General features: G+C 35.4%; 1 protein-coding gene across 6 annotated transcripts in view; it reads right to left on the bottom strand.

Annotated features, from left to right (window-relative positions):
- PIK3C3 (phosphatidylinositol 3-kinase catalytic subunit type 3) overlaps window positions 1-20,105 on the bottom strand; it is a 68,111-nt gene that overhangs the window by 36,709 nt on the left and 11,297 nt on the right. For 4 of the 6 annotated variants that reach the window (XR_015280989.1, XR_015280991.1, XR_015280992.1 and 1 more), the window contains exons 6-16: window positions 19,834-19,929; window positions 13,944-14,015; window positions 12,741-12,845; window positions 12,161-12,253; window positions 11,773-11,958; window positions 10,270-10,424; window positions 8,970-9,057; window positions 7,719-7,786; window positions 4,586-4,691; window positions 3,576-3,692; window positions 1,924-2,055 (exon numbers count right to left, since the gene is read on the bottom strand). Coding sequence is in view for 2 of the 6 variants with exons in the window: in XM_086869194.1 (XP_086725320.1) it covers window positions 1,924-2,055; window positions 3,576-3,692; window positions 4,586-4,691; window positions 7,719-7,786; window positions 8,970-9,057; window positions 10,270-10,424; window positions 11,773-11,958; window positions 12,161-12,253; window positions 12,741-12,845; window positions 13,944-14,015; window positions 19,834-19,929 (1,218 nt within the window). In the remaining 4 variants the exon portion in view is untranslated. Of the gene's footprint in view, window positions 1-1,923; window positions 2,056-3,575; window positions 3,693-4,585; window positions 4,692-7,718; window positions 7,787-8,969; window positions 9,058-10,269; window positions 10,425-11,772; window positions 11,959-12,160; window positions 12,254-12,740; window positions 12,846-13,422; window positions 13,513-13,943; window positions 14,016-19,833; window positions 19,930-20,105 lie in introns of all 6 variants that reach the window. The other 2 variants (XR_015280988.1, XM_086869193.1) reach the window with 1 other exon arrangement.

Raw genomic sequence — 20,105 nt, 5'->3', positions numbered from 1 at the left:
ATTACCAAAAGTGAACTTGTATTTTAAAAAGAAAAATACCTTAAAGCTTTCCTTCCTTTTTTATCAAGGATACATTTTCCCTCCCTGCACCCCACAGCAGCAGAAGAGGAAAGGACAGAAGTATTCAATTATTTTCTGTGTGCATGTAATTCCAATCAACAAGGAAGCACTACGCAAAAGGTCACAACGAAACAAATTTAAACTGATCAGATCAAAAAGTGACACAATTATAGGATAAGCAACAAAGAATTCCTAGGGGCAAGTCATCTTAAACAATTAATTGCTTCTTTAATCTATTTAGCAAAAGCAACGTGCCTTTTTACATTATTGTTTGAGAAAGCCCATTTAATTGTTTGCGATTTTTCCATGTAAAATGGGTCAAAGGGGATCAATTACCTACATGAATGATATAATCTATTGCAACTGACCAAGTCACTTCCCTCCACAGCACACCAAACAAAAACAATCAAGGTACAGTTTCATCTTAAGCAGTTAGATTAGATTTTCAAATTAATACCACAAAACTACTAAACTCCACGAGTAAAGGCAAAATTATTCTTTTAATCCTATAAAAGCTAATGTGATGATGTGTCTGACGGCACCAAAAATTAGTAATTCTTTCCTTTTTAAATACATTTGGTTTTTTCTATCCCATAGCCTGGAATAAGATATTAAATGGAAATATGTAAGCTATCAGAATCAGGAAAAGAAAACAAAAATCTCTGATTTTGAAACAAGTTACATCTCACATTTTTGGTCCTACATTTTTTGTATAGCTTCAGAAGACAAATCTGTAAAAGACTACATTGAATTTGTCCTGAAGAACTTCAGTTATTATTATTGATAGGAAACGTTTAGCTGCTGTTCCAGTAATCTTTTTCTCTAAATTCTTTCCCCAACTCTTAAACCACAGTCGCACAGAATGATGGTTTGAGTTTGCAGAAGTTTGCTTTCCTGAAAATATATTTTCAATGTTGCCTCCAACCAAAGGTGCAAGAGCTTGCAACTGCAGAAGCCTATGCTTCAAAGGAACTAATTTGATATAGAAAGAAGGAAGCTAAAACTTGTAGAAAACTATGCAAAAAGGATTCATCTCTGATTTTAAGTAAACTCAAAACACAGTCAACAAGGAGTCTGATGAAATTACCATGCATATTAAACCTATTAGAGATGACAGATTTAACACTGGCTGTCACAGCAGCCTGCATGAATTTTTTAACTGGCAGACAAAGTCCTCCTGTACATAGGCCTTACTTGTACAGCAAATTTTGGTCATCCTAGAATTAGACTGCAGTCACCTACACGAATTGAATACAAATTTATAAAATGGCCCAACACCACAGAGCACAGGTAATAACTTACACTGCAAGGATTAACTTACATTTCAAGCAGTAAAATAAACAAAATAACCCCTTTCAACAGTACACTGACTGTTTTATGGTCATAAGCAGCTGCTACCTTTTGGTTTAAGGAATTAGCAACCAAAGGGATACAGGATTTTACCTTTAGTGGACTGCAACTGCATGAAGTGGACCACCACAGTGCTTTCCACTGTCTATGAACTTAAGCTTTATTAAGCGATGGAACAGACCCACAGATCTAAATGAGACACAGCATACCATCCTTCATTTGCATGACTTTGATCTTAAAGTGGTACTCCTGTTGAAAACAGGAACAAAATTCTAGGAAATTCTGAACTTCATAATCTGCATTACTCTTATAAAAGCTGTTTTAAAGTTTAAAATCTTAAATTTAAAACCAAAAGAAATTAAGGAGATGTTTAACCACTGTAAGACCATGCTGCAGTTGCATTTTTCCTTGACTGTGTCTGTCCCCTTAAATCTTTCAACTGATGTTTCTAAGCTTAGATTTATTTGTCAAAAGATTTATTTGTATTTCAGCTATTCAGAAGCTCTCATTTACCTTGAAGAGTGTGGCTTTTTCAGGGATTATTCCTTTAATTTTCACCTGAGGTTCCAGAGGAAGTGGAATAAGTTCCATATCTGCTAAATTCATCTTTTCATTATCAGCTAACAATGCCTGAAGCCTCTCATTCTAAAAGAATGAAAATTTGTGTAAGAAAAAACCCCATGAAATATAAAACACATACTAGTATACATGAAAGCCATAAACAAAGCATGTATTACTAACAAATATTCAATTTATTAAATTCTTTATCCATACAAAGAATCAAGGTTTCATTCATATAATCTAGGAAAATAAAAACTCTATTTGCAATAATATGAATAACAAAGGAGATATTCCATCTAGTGTTAGTATAGTCTAGCAATTGTCTAAGTTCCAGATAGTCTTAAAAAACCAAATTTCTAAATTGCCTGCACAAAGCACAGGATGATTTGTTTTCCATATCAAAATTAAATGTTAGTTAAGTTTCAGAAATTGATTCAAATCCAACTCAGAAACTTTATATCCCTCAATTCCACTAAGGAATTCCCTACCACCAAGGAACCAAATGGCCAACAGCTTGCACTGATCTGATTTCCAGACTTCCTCGACATTCCTACATCTGTCGTTATCAGAAACACAAAACTCATCAATTTTTGAGTTCTTTACACTTGGTGTCCTGCATAGTGAAGGTCAAATACATTATTGTCTCTAGCCTTTTCCCCTGCTGAATATAACAGATACAAACAGACACCAAGGAGGCCCACAACTGTTAGGAATAGTTCTAGTGGTTAATTGCTGCTACCTAGATTGCAATCTAAAAGTAAAAGCCATGTGTTTCATAGTTTTACAGAAATTTCTAAAATATACAACTGAACACTACCAATGTACAAGCAGGAAATAGAATCTTACAAATTGAAAAATTCTCCTTTTAGCCTTTGTTACTGATATAAGAAGTTGCTTCACTTTTTCTCAGTAAGTGTTTTATTTTTCTGCATAAATATACCCTATACATATATGCTTAAAAACCACATTTTTTTAAAGAAACTATCAACACTGAAAAACCTATGTTTAGAAGTACTGATCTGTGTCAAAGGAAAAGGTTATACACAAACAGAAATCCCTCTGCCATTTCCACTTTCCTTCCCACACTTGCCTGTGAGGTGCACTTAAAACATTTATCTAAGAAGAACAAAGCTTCTTAAAACCTTTTCCTCAGAACCCAACAGCAAACAGAGCTCTGATAAACAAATACCTTACAGAAGAACAGTTTTGCTGCTCTTGGAACATATGAAACCTTGCTGCTAACTGATTTTCACTATCTATCCTGGCATGTCACTCACATGACAATAACATGATACTCTCACATCCCCCACAACATGTTCAGTTATATCATCAACTATATAATTATTCTCAGATCTTTCTATCGCTGAAACACCCCTCAAGTGTTTGCAAGGGCCTCTTCTGTTTTCTAGCTATAAACTTTAAATACACTTTGGAACCCTGAAGTACCGAAACCTCTCCAAAGTTTATTCACAGTTAACCAAAATTATTACAGAAGTATGGACATCTGTTATAAATCTCAGTGCTAAGGAACTTTAGTGAAAGGCTAACATTCCTACCCATTGTCAAATTTAAGCCACAGACAGGCTTTCTAATCCTTTAGTTACCTTTTTCTTACGATTCCCACTTTCACGCTGCACTGCCTTCATTACATGAACCAACCGATCTACAAATGTCTGCTGGGCTGCCAAAAGCGAGCGCATAACTCTGACAGACTTATCACCCTAAGAGAATGAAAAGAAACAGAATTAATTTCTCGTTCTGTAATTATTTTATCTAGAAATCATTCCTTTGTTCTTAGACCTCTGGGCTTTTAAGAGGTTAAGTGAATAATGATCAATTTCCCGTCAATTCCGAAGGTATTTTCTGTAAAACACAATCACGGTCACTGTAGCTGGCAATCAATTATATGACCTAACAGTGCACTTCAATTTGCTTCAACAATTTCAGTGGTGATCAGTCATGCATGACAAACCAATTCACAAAGCCAAAGTAAGTAAGGTATCAGCAAAATATTCTTAGGAAGCACAAGAAGTCAGATTCAAGTAACAGCCCCATAAAATTGGAAATAATATTAAGTGTGAGATACATGAAAATCCGGAAAGACTGCATATCTGCTATATTGGAAGTAAAACTTCCAATTCACAGGAGTTTTTTCGGCTGTTTTAGGGTTTTTTTTTCCCCGCTGCTCCAGCACCCTCTGCTGCCGACAAACAGAACAGCAAGTGCTGTTTCTGAGTTCCAGATCTGTCTCTCCACTCATACTTCAAGGACAAGAGTTTACAACAAATAAATAGTAAATAAACCACATTGATTACACAAGGCTTTTAGAAGGTTTTAGATCGAGTGTAAGGCAGAGTATTTTAGAACCAGTATGTCATTAACAGGAACAAGGAACAAAAGAGAAAAAGGAGTTTTCAGTATTTGTTCTTTTCCTTTTTGGCAGTTTCTTCAGCTTACTACAAATTCATAATTCAATCAGAAGTGCTTTCATAAAACTTCAGTGCATGTGACATACATACACAGAAAAACCCACCTCATTTTCTTAGACACCTGCGCCTGTTCAAGGAAGGACAACCCCAAACCATTGTGGACTTTCTTACCCAAGAGGCATTACCTTCAGCAAAGCCTGACTGAATCTTCTCATCACATTTAAGTACATTTCATGAGTCTTTGGGTCCCTCTGCTGAGTATCTTGGTCTTCACACTCCACTATTACATACCTGCAGCATAAAAAAACCCCAGGTTATACCATACTCTTGGAGCTACATGATTTGAGTGAAACACAGTAGCCCTGTATTACAGACCTGTAACTAAAAGATGATCTTCGAGATTTTTAGCTCAACCAACAGCTGAACTCTTAAAATTGCATAGTCCCCAGATCCATTTGGATCAGGACAGTCTATCAAAGTTCTGTGGTTTTTAACCTACAGTGAAATGTCATCACTCAAAGAGGACACACCTGAAGTTCAGATCATATGAACATTATGGCCATGAAGTAAAACTGAGCATGTTTTCCACCGTGACACTACCTGCTACATAATTTAGTGGCTGCAAACCTGCTATTCAAGAGCACTTGCAAAACAAGGAGAATCCCACCCTACCTGCTCCCTTTTTTTACCATTAGAAATGATGGAAGGAAAGGTATTGGTCCTAAAGCAGCTCTGCAGAGCCTATATGCCAGAGTTTCCATTTCTAAAATCAAGAATCAGATACAAAACTTAATAGTACAGTCTGGAACACCTACATTGAAAATTTATTTTGATGTTAAGCATTCACTTGGAATGCTTTTGTCTAAATTTCTACTTGCAGCACTGACAAGCAAAAACTAGCTATTTATCGAAAGCTGTGTATATCTTCTTTCTGTTGGTCAATGTATGTCTTAGTACTATGCAGCAAAAACATGTAATAAACATACAAAATAAAAACATATAATAAACACTATTAAAAAAGGGAAGAAATTAGCATCTCAGTAAATTTTCAAACATTGAATTTGGATTCAAAAATGACTAGTTCAAGACATTCTCTTGGACATTACACTGTTAGCAAGAATGACACCTTCATTATGTACTTGTGCAAAATCTCTTTGTGATGGAATAATTGTGAGACAAGACTAGACGTCTGTCATTTGCAGCTGATCAGATTTGAGCAGTCTTATTTATAAATACACAATATATGCACCCACTAGAATAAGGCATATGTAACTTATTCCATGTGTACAACCCCAATGAAATATATAACTAAAGATTCCTTCTAGTGCCTTGCTAATGCAGCATTATACTTTTCTTTCACAAATATCTGTATAAAACTAAGTCCAAAGTCTGCACACCTAAACTTGGAAAAGGGGAAGTAATGAATTGAAACTTGCAATTTTCATCTTCATTTTCTAAAAAGCCCTGGACAGTTTCTCAAAGCTATCTTGAAACAAAGACTAAGAGTAATGCTTCATACTTGGGTAGGTGTCTCACATGTCCCAAGAGGAGACAGAAAAAGCACTGACTTCTGAGGCCACTGTTAAAGGACAGGATAGCTTTACAATGACAAGTGACTGAGCAGAAGGTTTCATTTTCAAGGGTTATTGTACTTTTTCCATTGATTATTTTAGCTGCATGCTGTGTCTGGATAGCTGAAACATACAATTGATCAGGAGCCATGAGGATTTATGGCTACGTCAGCTCAAACATCGGCTGCAACATTTGTATTTTGTCAGTGAGAAATTAAGATGTCTAGAAAGAAAACAAAGAATAAATTGACTAGGTTTTTGGCTTGGTGGACTTTTCTTATTTGTTTTGTTGAATTTATTTTTTTTTAAGTTGTGAGTCAAAAACTTCACAGAGTTATGGATGTTTGAACTTTCTGTAGATGGAGTGTCTGAGATGTTGCTGAAATGTAAGAGAACAGTTTCTATCAACCTGATAGAAATAAGCTAAGCTATCAACACTTATCTTAATGAAGAATATTTGATTAGGCCAAACACTTGGTTTCTACTCACACCAATTCAGTCTGCAATTATTTTAATAATTTATATTTAATAGCAATTTTTAATGAAGCCGAACATTAACTTTGGCCACTGCAATAGAAGTATCTACTGCCTGCAAATGTATGTAAGTCATTCAGTTAAGTATCTTAAAATTCAACCTACTAAAAATAATCACACAATGAAACTTATAAATGGAATCTCTCAGCATAGTTTATAGGTTTCTTGTAAGAATTTTAAAAAAAAAATTCACTAAGTTTACAGCACATATCATACTTAGTTCCCAATTCACAACTTATCTGTAATAAATGCTCTTAGCACATTATATGATCATATGTGTTAGTATTTTTAGTTATTTGATGCAGCTACAAAGGTTACAAATGAGAATCACATGACTTAGGTTTAGCCATGTAAAAGGCACCTAAAGCCTTGCTTTTTTTCACACGCATATATACAAAGTAAATAGCTGTGTGCTGTGCATATGCGGAAGTGTGTACAATAATACACACAGAAACACTTTCACACAGTACAGATTTATGCATCTCAGCTTGCTTCAAATGAGAAAATTCTTACCTGCAAATGCTTGTCCAGAAGACTTGCAGATAACTCCTTCAGACATGTAAATTTACTTATAAACCACTGAGCTGAGGCAAGATCCTAAGCTAAGCACTCCCATCTCTCTACAGTATAGATGAACTAATATTTACAACTAAAGCTCTCCCTTAAGAATGCACATATCTGCAATAACATTTTGTTTGTGCTCCTAACTATAAATGGAATAAAGCTAAAATTAGGTTACAACAAAAAAAAATAATGCTTTATGAATCTTTGAAACATACACCTTTGATTAATATTTAAGTGTATAACTTCAATATTCCAGACAACACTGTCAAACACTGCAAGCACAAAAAATGCAACCACACAGACAGCAAAGCAGAGAAAAGGTGAACTTAATCTCCTCTTCAACACCATAAATAACTTGAATGACAACCTTTAACATAGTTAGGCTGCTTTCTGTAACACTGTACCTAATGTCCTAGGCATCACCTTCTTTTGTCTAACAGTAAAATATATTTCTGCATTTTATAAGCCTCTATTTATAAACTGCTATGTTCAAATGCAAATTGTTTTAAATCTATTACTTTACCCTGAGAAAAACTGAGATTCTGAAGCTCTCAAGACAGGTCATCTTTTGATGAATATCCTTCTGGGCATTATAGCTTTGATTTCAAATATGTATTGATACAGTATAAATAAACAGTTTCTAACATACCAGTATAAGTAGTTCGCCAACGTGGAATTTTTGCATGCCCGTGATATCAAGAAAGTGCAAAGATCTTGCTGGAAGGTATTTAAGAAGAACAAAAAAAAATTAGGTTATAAAGAAATCTAAGCATCTGAGAGAGAGACAAAGTTAAGGAAAGACATCAGTAAATGAAAGAGTTTTGAGAGATATATTCCCTTCTAAAATCTGAATCCAATCCAACCTAGTATTTAAATCACATTAATTTAAATATTCTTTTAAATCCAGGAACACCACTAAAAGTGGACACTACTAGTCCAGAAATATATTTACCAACATACAAAAAGCACAGGATATTCTCCAAAAAGAAACCTTTTATGTAATTTCTAATATGTTACTCTTTCCTCCTATGCAATTACATCTTGCTGTAAATGCTGTAACATTCAACCCCCAAAGAGATTTCCCACTCTGTTTTGTAACCAGAGTATCTAACAATCTTGAAGATGGTTCTACATTTCAAGAAAACAAATCTGTATAGGATACACAGCATTTAGCTGCTTCTTTCAGGTTTAATAGTCCCAGTAGCAAGAAATCTGTGTATCTTTATGGATATGCTCAATTTGAGGCTTATTTTCTACGCAGTATTAAGACTCAAATAGGACAATTTGCAACAGGGAATGGATCTTTACTTCAAAGACCAATTAATCTGCATACCAGATTAAAATCAGATTCCTTCAATTACCTTCTATCATTCCCTTTCTCCAGTCCCATTCCTATTACTCGTCTACTTCTGGCATAAACTGAATATAGTCCTTGGCAGAAGTAAATCAACACAGTGTCTCACTTAGGTTCAAAAAAGATGTCATGCCGAAGAATACGGCTACAGAAAGAACAGATTGCAGAGACTGAAATATTTGGATAACTGTTTTCTATTAAAAGACTGTTTTAGAACATCTCGAACACATGCAGTTGCCAGTGTCTAATCAGTATGTGATAGCCTTTGCTATTTCATAGTATTTTTCTCCTTTACAGTAGAGTACTTTAATTTCATGAAGAATTCCATTTCCAGTCCCCCAATTTTGGATAGTATTCTCATGTACATAAATAGACGACCTGTAAAAAAATTCAGTTAAGCTATTGCTATTTTCTTAGCATTTACTTTAAATCTATATTCTTTGGGCACTTTTAATATTCACTAAGATACACCCAAAGGAACAAAAGCATGAAACAGTACTAGGTCACTAGAAAAGTAGAATAAATACAAAGTAAATTGTGACTTACATCAAGGTTTTCATTTTCTGCAAGCTCTTTTGTCTTAGAAGTAAGAGGTGGAGAGGAAACAGGTGGAATAGGACTCATAATCTGGGAACTACACAAAGGAAAGCACATAATTGGCATGATTCAAAGCTCTTCCTTAGAGGCCAGGGAGCATGCATGAAAATCACAATGAATTTCACTTCCACAGCATAATAAATTCAGAAAACTGGAAGAGAAGTATCTCTGAAGGTAGCATCCCAACTCTGTTTCAGAACAAACTGCATGAACAGCAACTTTGACAGCTGCAGTTCCTGAAAACAGCAAAAATCTGTGCCTAGAAAGCTACACATTTTATGCCTGTGAAGGACATTCACTTAAACAAACTTCATTTTATTACATCTTCCATATAAAATAAGCAGACATAGATAGGAATTCAACAAATTGCATTTTCAGGAGCTTTCTCAAATGTTCTAAGATGAACTGCTAATACACAACATCTTCAAGCACTAGTCTTTCGAATGCAACTACATACAACAGAGTAGACAAATGCTTATTTGCGAGCCAAAGTTTTCAGATGGTAAATTTACCTGAAAGGAAGTCATTAAATAGCTCTCCTAACAACTAAGTATTACAGCCTCAAAATACACCACCCTTCCCACCACACCCACTTTAACAGCTTTGCAGAAAGAGCAATGAAAAGCTGTAGAACTGTAACACAAAAAATACACCCTTGTGTTACAAGTCATTTGAAGCTTAAGACTGAAAATCTGTAACAAATATTCACAGAGGATTTTGGTTACCAAGTTCATTCGCACTTTGCTTAATACTTTATTAGCTACCTCAGTCTTTCTTTTAGATTTCTGAGAGTATACAAGGTATGCTTCCACAAGTCTTCCCCTATACTTCTTTTGCAGAAGCAGGATGAAATCTCTTTCCACTTCAAATTTATCGGACTTTTACACCCACACTCTGATGAAATGGGAATGGAACCTCATATAACTTCATTGAAGACAACTTTTGCGAATACAGAAGGAAGCAATGGCAGTGTTTTTCCTGCTCTACAGAAGTTTTATTCCTTTTGTGTAGTAAGATCAAAGGCCACAACTTTAACATTGTTTGCTCTGTAAACTATATGTAATCAGGAAACACATTTCATGAATGCTCAGGATTTGTTTGGTTTGATTTTTTCCTTGGATATTTTTTTAATGTTCAGATTATAAAACAGCATGTTGAATATGTAATGCTTCCCAAAAAAGAAGAAACAATTTGATGACTTAGAATTTTACATGTTTCTGCCTTTCTGCTCAAAGTCTAAGCTTCTTACCTGTCTATTTCTGGAGCATTAGAACTAGATGTTGTCATAGTTTCTGACATGGAGCCTTGACTGTCCCTCTTGCTAGGCTCCAGGCCATTCTTTATGTCATCAAAGTTTTCATACTTCAGTGCTTGGACTAACTGTAGCAGGTACATCAGCAAGTCCTTATGGAGGAAAAAAACGCAAGTGAAATAAGGGTGTCAGTCGAAGAAAACTATAACTCCTTCCATTTAAAAAATTCTAATTTACACATAAACTTAGTCAGAATTTATTAATTAATAATAGGATTTAGTCATTAGTGTTAGTTGTACTCTAACAGCATAGAAACTGAGGTCTCCCTAAACAAGCAATATACTATAGCAACACTGGTGTTGGATGCAGTTTTACTCCCAAAAGATACTGAATTATCATTCCACCACTCTTTGTTACTCACAGACAGTAAATGCTAGTTTAGCGAATATTCAAGTGCAATGACTATTTTAAAATTCTTTTTAGCGAAGCTGCCCTTATTACCTCCAGCATCCACAGAATAAAGCTTTCAGTTTGTGACTCGCAAGAAGAAAATTGAAAATTCAAGCATAAAATCTGGACTACAGTATCAAGAATGGAGATTCTCTTCTCTTATGGACTATTTTTTTAAATCTTTTGTGTAGTTGGGTGTCTAAGAGAAAAAACACGTATCTAATCTGTTTTAGATTGAAGAACAGAATTTTAACCACTTGCTGTTTAAAATCAAATTTCTGCCTTTACCATACAGCTTTTCCTGTTTAGTTACCTTACAGTACTTTGTAAAAGGTCCTTTTTTTATGTCAAAGCAGTATGATCTAGGCTACTTAAGTAGGTTTGAAAAAATATATTTATGCTCACTATTTTAAACTCTATTGACTGCCAAAGATTCAAGACTTCAATGGTAATACATTCAAATTTGGGTTTATTGCGGTTTTTTTAACTGTCAAAATAAAACTTATAAATCATTGATATTGAACATATTAAGATTCTATTAAGTGGGCTCTATGCATAATCACAGCTCATCACATTCTAATCAGTATACAATTAGAAAGACTTCATTTCCACTGATAATCTTCAACTCATTTTCTTCAGCAAGAGTATGATGATATACTGCTTCAATTCACCAGATGTATCTGCTGAAAATCTTTTCATTGACTATTTAAAGCTCAGAGCACTTCCGCAGGTTTACACTTAAAATTTATCACTGGTTTTTGAGGAGAGCATACTGCTGTTTTACCTTGTTTAACAAAATCAGCTACTACTGGCTGTTCATGCTAAGACAATTATCAGTGTGTGATACATAATAATGTCAAGACGGCAGTTATTTTAAGCCGTTTATTTCAACCCAAAAACCTTAAAATAAACAGCAACACAGTGAACTGTCTTTTGTTTTCCTTCACCAATATTCCTAGAATGTCATAAAAAGTAGCAAACAAGGACTCAATGAGAGTAAAAATTCTGAGACCAGCTGACTTTTGCATGTACCCACAGACCAGTGAATACCTCATCATCAGCCTGCTGAAGCCTGGCGACAGCATAGCGCCGCACTGTAGGGTTGGTGAAGTGAGATGACAGAAGCTCCAGAGAGTCTTCCACATCCATGGGCTTCCATTTGCCCAGAAGCTCCAGTGCTTGCTTTGCCTCTTGTGGTAGATCCCAGTTGACACACTTCAGGAACTTTGTCAAGGCCTACATAGGAGATTGGACAATTCATCAGCAAAAAGCTAGCCAAAAGAAATTATTTCAAACATTAATGTCCACACAAAGGTAGAACTAGATTCAGACTATAGATACATCAGCACAGACCTGGAAAAGCTTACTGTTAAAAGTAAAGGAAAAGTAAAGGGAAAAAGGCCCTTTCCAGCCCAAACCATTCAACGACTCAACTTACCTTCTCCTGATGAGTAAGGTAATATCTGAATTTCCACACCAAATCCTGCTCCTCATATGTTAGTTGCTTTGTTGGTGGATAACTCACTATGATCTATTTAATACACAGTCAGAAAGTGAGTTTAAAAATGTGAACAGGAATACTCAACAAGTTAATAAAGTATACTGTGAGAAAGCACAACAATGACAACACAAAAACAGCTAGAGAAAAAAAAAAGTATTTTCAACAACACAAAGCTATGGCATCATAGTGATGCTCCTCAGTTATGCTGATCAACATCAATGGTTGATTGAATTGACTATGCAGGCAAAGATGGTTGTTTTTAAGCGTACCATTCACACCTACATGATAGACACAAAATACACATTCTCAACCTCCCTGAAGGGTTTAAAAAAAAATAAATTAACAAGCACCTTGTGTTCCTTTCTGAGTTAGGCCCTTCTAACTAAGCACTCTGAAACATTTCATTCATTATTTTCTATAAACTGAAATTAACTGTATTTTCCTTAAGCTGTCACAATATATATTATTACCAACCTACCTAATAAAATTGAACTTAGCCATCATATGACTGACTTACATTAAGCTGGTCTCGTGTAGTTGCGTTAGGCTTCAGGTCATGATCAGACGGTCCACTTCTTAAACTTCGAGCAAGTTTGTGATGCTTGCTTTCTACTAAGTTCTCCTAAACGCAGAGGGTAAGTCAGTATTTATAAATACTAAATTTCAGAGAAAATTACTATTGAAACAAAACCATCCAGTGAAGACTTGCCAGTCTCTTGAAAAATGCATGAAGGCAATGAAAATTCAAATCTGAAAGTATAGCGTCTTCCGGCTTTTTTTTGTTTATTTTACAAAGAAACTCCTTTAATAATATGTGGAGGGTTGCTGGGAGTTTTGGGGGTCTGTTTCAGTTTATGACTTCATATTAACAAACCCTACCTTGCCTTTCAGTGAATTGCTGCAAAATGTAAGCATTTCAGTCAACACATACGTGATTGACAGCACTCAAACGTGCTAGACATTTCATACACATTTCCTTTAGAATGATGTTCGCAGCATAAAGCTTTGTATACAAGAAAAAACATCTCAAAAACTTGTCCCACTGTTAATACCATGTTAGCAACAGTAGGAGCTGCAATAGGAGCCACAGTGCCAACGAGTTTTCAGCAGCCAAGGCAGTTTCCAGCATTGTCACACTTGCTGTTGCAGTGTTAGATTGCACGGTGCTCAAACAGTGTTGCCAGTACAAGCCCACTTACATTAAGGTTCCCAAAGCTGCCAATACCAGTCCCACTGAATTGGCATCCACAATAATGGAAATCTTTTCTAGAACTGTATTTAGGCACTGTCTACATGAAAGACAACATACAAGAGAGTGCAGGGAGAAAATATTTTAACAGAGGAAGTGACCAAGAATTACTGCACCAGTCTCTAAATTCTATATTCCTCTTCTTCAGCTCCTTCTAATCTTCCCCCCCCTCTGACCTCATTTACCAACAATCCCCCTTCTCTACTTTCTTACACCTCAGAAGTAAGCACATTAGGCATGGAAAAAAGGAGGTGAACACAAGTATTAAATCAATCCTTGTATTTTAATCTAGCAGCAGCAGAAATAGAAAAAACATAAATATAAAATTCAAACCCACTGGTATTTCTCAAGTGGTTAAATATATCTTTCCACTGGAATTTTAAAATATTTAAGATGGCAAGCTTTCATCTACACATATGGAAAGTTCAACAGTAACTGTAATACAGATGGCATTACATGGAGCATGCTTACCATAGACATCTGGGGATCTGGAATCTTAACAATTTCAGGACTTGTTAAAATTGGAGATGACTCATCACCATCCTGAATGACAAAAAGTTGAGGGCATATTAAACATCTCAACTTTTATGGAGAAAATATATCATATTAATGCATTGTAAACTCTACTACAGTGGAAGAATGATTCAACATCTGACACTTGAAAGGGGAAAAAATAAAATAATAAACAGATTATTTTTATTGTCTGTCTTTTTCCCAGATGACAAATGATGTGGCAAGACATGAAAGTTCACTGGAGGAGACACAGCTTGACAGCTCACTCCTATGCTGGCACACAGGTGAGAGGAGAAATTTGCCACCATTGTCACATGTCCTCTGGAAGCATGAAGAGAAACAAAACCAGGCTCTGTATTTCCAACAAACCTGAACAGATGTCTAGAAAACAGCACCACCTTGCAGAATATATCTCCTAAATGTTCAACATAGATAAATATAGAAAGATATATGTAACTACATCTGTCAGAGACTAGATGCTTAAGAGTCTAATGTGTGCTGCCTAAATAATGGAGAAGATTCCTGTTTGAATCAGACACAAAGAAAAAAAAAATTAAAAGCATGACACCATATTACAAAAGTAGCAACTCTGTCTTCCAGATACACAGCAGTGTGGTTTTGTGCTTTGTAATCTTCGGAGGGTAAGTAAGCATTAATAAAAGCTGTGGAAGGACATTTAATTTAAAATACAGAATAAAACAGTCAAACTCAGAACAAAACAAGATCAGCATAACATGTGTTCTGCTATATTTATACTTAGTTTATTTTCATTTATTTTGCTGTAAATCTTAGATCAGAATATTTTTTTGACATATCAACATTTCCCCCATGAAGTTTTGAGGTAACTTGCTCAGGTTCTTTCTTCCCTCACCCTCTTTTTTTTTCTACTTTTCCAACCACATATATCCTTTGGGATAGCTTTACTTCTATACTTTTCAGAGGTAACTTTCAATGGAGAGGTTGTTTCAAGGGGAAGAATCATTCGTCGCTAACAAGACACATGAGTTAAAATTGCCATTAACCTCCCAGGAGTAATATATTTTTTTCCTACTACATAAATTTTGTGTTGGTGGGTACAGTAAAATATTTCTTATTATTAAAATGCTTCTTCAGAAAGACACTTAATTGTATTTACTAGTGTCCTGTGCCTTTCTGAAGAAACAATTTTGACAAAAGTCAAAGTAAAAGCAGTAAGAACACACATATCCTTCCTAGTTAAGGGAAATAAACATACAGGCTGACTGTCACTGGCGATGGTCCCAGAACATGAGGAGTTGCTTTTCTCATTAGTATTTAAAAAAAAGGATGTATGCAAACACTGAAAAGGCAAAGATGACATTTGCTTACAGTATCTTTGTTCTGAAAGCATACTGCCTAAATAATGAACTTACCTCTGACCTCACTGCACAGAAATAATAGCATTGAAGTATTTCCACAATGACATAGTATGCTGCATCAGTAGCAGTAGACTAAACTGAGCTGGAGTCACAGTGACAGATCAGCATTCACATTGTACTAAGCCTCTGTCATCTCACCAGGTAGAATGCTCAGATTATGTCACAGTTTCATAAAACCAAGTTATATAAAAAACAATGACATTTTTGCATGTGGGGGGAATCCTTCTTTTCATAAGCACATTTGATGTCAAATTGATTTCTATCTACCAATACTTTATCCTCCAGTTCTAAATTATAAGAATGCAATGTGACTTTGTCTTTATAGAAATAAAAGATTCCAATGTCCCAATGACAAGTCTCCACTCTGTTTGGAACCCTGACACGAAGATCCTGTATGAAAGACTTGACACAGGAGGGGATTCAGTAGCAACAAGCTACTAACTTGCTACTAACAAGCATTCAAACTCTTTATAGTATCATGTCCTGGGAGGATTCTCTAGGGATAAGCAGTAGTAACACCCATTGCTGTATCTTTCCTTCAGTGAAAAAGAAATAAAAATCAGATATATTCCTGGAAAAGGAAAGGTTTCAGACTAGTAAAAGTGGAGCACTTACCTCATAATTAGAAGTATGTGGCAGACATTAAAAATTCAAAACTCATTAGGATGAGAATGATAAAAGCACTATTGTCTAAAGTTTGCTTACTTACAAAACTAAAAAAAAAAAATAAACAAGCAAAGCCTTCCAGTGTGTGATGTCAAAATGTTTACAAATGAAGGTTAAGGAGTTTTTCTCCACAAGACTACTGTTAAAAGAATGATTTGTACACTCATTGCTGGCAACTCTTTTTGGAATCTTTCAAAAGAATCATGATAATGACTTTATTTTAAACTCTTTAAATGCAGTCAAATTATGCTGTAAAGTGAAGTTGACAAGTTTGAGCTATTCAGTTCAAGCACCAGGAAAACCATTCTCAGTGTTTCACTGCATGACAGAGCAAAGCCTGAAGCTCAACCAAAACTTGTCATGAAATCAAGTATTTCCAAGCATTTGTGGGACAAGTTATGGAGTCAAGAGTGATCATTTTGAAACAGACTGTTTAATGAAATACTCAAGTAGGCACAGTGACATTAGCTGTCCTGTGAAGAATGTCAGATGTTTAACTACCCTTCTGTAATTCTCCATTATACCTTGAAAGCAACAGGTGCAGCATGACAACCCTGACCATACAAACTTACTAAACCAAACCAATTAGCACTTGAATTTGGCCAAGTGCATCCTTTTGAAGTGTCCTTCCTGATCATGCCCATGCAGACAGCTTTAGTTCACCTCATGGAAATCTCAGAATTCCCTGACATTCTCTGTCAACAACCATGTGGGAATGTGAGGAAAGACAGACCAGAGCACAAGAACATGGTGCAGACACTGGGCCTTTAGCAGCCTCTTCCCCAAGTGGATCTGTTCCTCTTGGCTGCAACACTTCCTAGCACAGCCAGACCCTGAGAAGACCTGCTATTTTGCCACCAAGAAACAAAAGCAACATCAGTACTAAACAGCACTAATTTGCTTTAAACTGTGGTGTTACAGAGCTCTGCAGATATTTCATTACAATAAGGTCTTCACAGTAAGGTGTGTGACTTTATGCAAATATTAGAGTCCATTTAATACAGTCCACAAAATTTGCAGAATCTTCCAAATCAGCAACATTCCTCTGTACTAGCCCAAAAATCAGTTTCAGAGCATAAATAAAGAGGCTCTATTTATCCTATTCTTTAACCAAAACACCATTTAAAGTAACACAAATGCAAAAAAAAAAAAAAGACAGAAGTAGTGTAGACATTACTTCTTCCTTTAAATACATAAAAGATCTCTGACAATCAAATTTATCTATCTTTTTTAATAAACTGGATGCAGCAGTGCAATCATTTACCCAAAGATGTGCTTCACTTGAAACCTGCACAAAAATATATTAGTGATAAATGCTGGTGTTATTTGTATATGGTAAGTTACACAGAATTTCTGCCTAAATGGAGAATCAAAAGTGATGCTGTCATTACTAGCAGACCCTATCCCTCACGTCTTGAGTGCTGTATTTAAATGAAGTTAACAGAGAACATGGAAAGAGACACCTCCAGCTCACTTCATTGTAATTGAATGCCAAGTCAAAGAACCTCAAATCCTATCAGTCGCTGTTTAACAGGCTAGTTCTTCCTAAACACTTGAAAACAAATAAATCAACAAAACAGTGACAAGTAATCTCCACTAAGACTATCGGTCACAGGCAGGTGACAACAGAACCTTCTTTCATTATGCTTGGTGCACTGGATTGGTGATGCCTGATGCAAAGACTGCAGACTGTAATTGGAAGCATGACAAAACTGAGAAAACAGGCACTAATTTATGTATCATTTCCTACTGCTGTCAGAAAAGGGTCAAGAACTTGTTGCAAAGCTACTTTGTAACAACAAACCCCTCAAACTGCAGATAGTTATAGCTCTAATATGTACTATTACACATTCAGTTACTTTATTTCTTCAAGAGCAGCCAATTCATAGTTATTCTGTTCCATGTACTTTTAATATGCTTCAGAAACATCTGCTAAAAGAAAGATGCATGATTGGAGTCTGAATCCTCTTTCCTGTATTGTGCACATCTATAAAACCATAATGATGGGGAAAAAAAGCCATGTGTGTAAATCAGGAATAATTCATTTAAATGGCAGGTTGCTGGCGGTAAGGGAGAGAAGTAATTTTTAGGAATGCTATGTTCATTTATAAAAAGAAATAAGTCAAGAGGACACAAAGCCACATGCTCCTATGTTTGCAGCTGTGAAAGGTATAGCATGGTCTCATGTAAAGAGCTAGCTGTTAGTAAAAAGTTTCAATATTTTGATCATATTCTGATATGCTCTCCAGATGAATATTTCCTTAATCTACACAGAAGTAAATAATTTAATTTTGTTCTTGGGGAAATCTGACACATTGTAGGTTTCACTGTGATTAGTAACACAAGATAGTTTTGCAACAGCACAGTCCTCTACAATTGTTGGTTCTAGGTTAAGTGTACAGAAGCACTAAGAAAAAAGCTATTCTAAAGGCAAAAGGATACCAAATGTGTAGAGGTCTCACTGTACAGTCCCAAAAAAGAAATGCAAAACAGCTAGACAGCTGCCTAAGACACACTTTCACCCACATTACCAAAATGCACCAAGAAATTAAAGAAGAAACCAAAATTCACCAAGAAACTAAAATAAATGGAAAACAAAGTCACAAAAACAAAATCAAATCAACTCTCTCCCCCTCCAACCAAACTGTGCCCTCAGAAAACATTCCTGAAAGCCAAAAAACTCGAAGTCTTAAGTTGCAATATATCAAATAGTTGAAGCAGATTCTGATCTTTTTTTTTTTTTTTAATCCTGACTTTTGCTATTTATTACTGTGTTTTTCACTGCCTTCTTCAAGAACTTGAAGTTAGATCACAGCTCTTTCAGTCCAGGTCAACCAGTAACAATCAAATAAACAGAAATATTTGCAATCTATTTTCTATCATATTAACATTGTGTGTCCCAAGTCAAGTTTTTTTTAAAATTCCCAAAATAAATGCTGCTTAAAATTAGTGTCCCTGGTCTCAGGAGCACTCTGAGGTTCTTCTTCTCCCTTCTTCCTCTTTGCATTAAAGCTGCATTATTCAGTAACTTTATGACTTCTTACAAATCCAAACATAATGAAAAATCTAAGAAACAATTTTATTTGAAACCAGGATTACAGCTATGCTGCTTTTTCCATCTTAGTGGTCTTTTCACAATACACAGGACCTTAAGAGTGATAATGCCTTCCAATACCACATTGATGTCTGTTAAGCTCACTGTTCACTGTTAATCCTTCCTCCCATTAAATTTTAACTTTACAAAAATATGAAGGCATTACTTTGCAGATCTGTTTCATAAACAGCAAGATGCAAGATATTCCAATCCAGAAGCCTTTTACTTAATTACTCCACAGCATTTTCAGTACAAAAGACTAAACTTCTATTTGTATTTGTTCATTCCACAGAAAATGTTCACCTGCATAGCTCCTGTGCAAAGTTTTAATAACTCATCTTTTACAAAATTACCACTCCATACAGGTACATTTCCTCCAGATCTAAGTCATAATTTTACATACAGCTACTAGGAAAGTACTGCTGGATGACTGAAGGAACTATAAATCAGAAAGTTTTTAATCACTTACACTTGTTAAATTCTGTAATCTTGAACTCTATTACACAAATGACTGACATCTGCAATCTTGTTGCATCTATACTATTTGATTTATATGTACATAAACAGTTGCCACTGACAGCTGTCTGCTCTTCTACTGCAGCAGGATATTTCATCTCAGCAGAAAAACCCATTCATTTTAGGTGCATATGCTGCTTTTTAAAGACAACCATAAAGCCTGCAGGGCACATACCTTTTCGTAGTAAACTATTCCATATTCTTTATCATCACACTTGACACAACGGAATTCAATCATCAGGTACATAAAATTGGAGCTTCGTTTTTCCCTCTGAGGAAAGAGCCACCACAGATGTGTATCATTTATTGCAGGGCATCAATCTTCGGCATTCTCAGCACAGCAATTACCCTACATCCTTTGTGCTGTAACTGATTAATTAGGTTATCAGCTGTTGTAGCAATTATTTAGTTAATCATTTCATAGAACTACTTGAGACTATATCACCT

This window comes from Cyanistes caeruleus, chromosome Z, assembly GCF_971803275.1.
Source record: "Cyanistes caeruleus chromosome Z, bCyaCae1.hap1.1, whole genome shotgun sequence".
NCBI lineage: Eukaryota > Metazoa > Chordata > Aves > Passeriformes > Paridae > Cyanistes > Cyanistes caeruleus.
The sequence above is the reverse complement of the archived record's forward strand: the minus strand, read 5'-3'. Positions and strand labels throughout refer to the sequence as shown.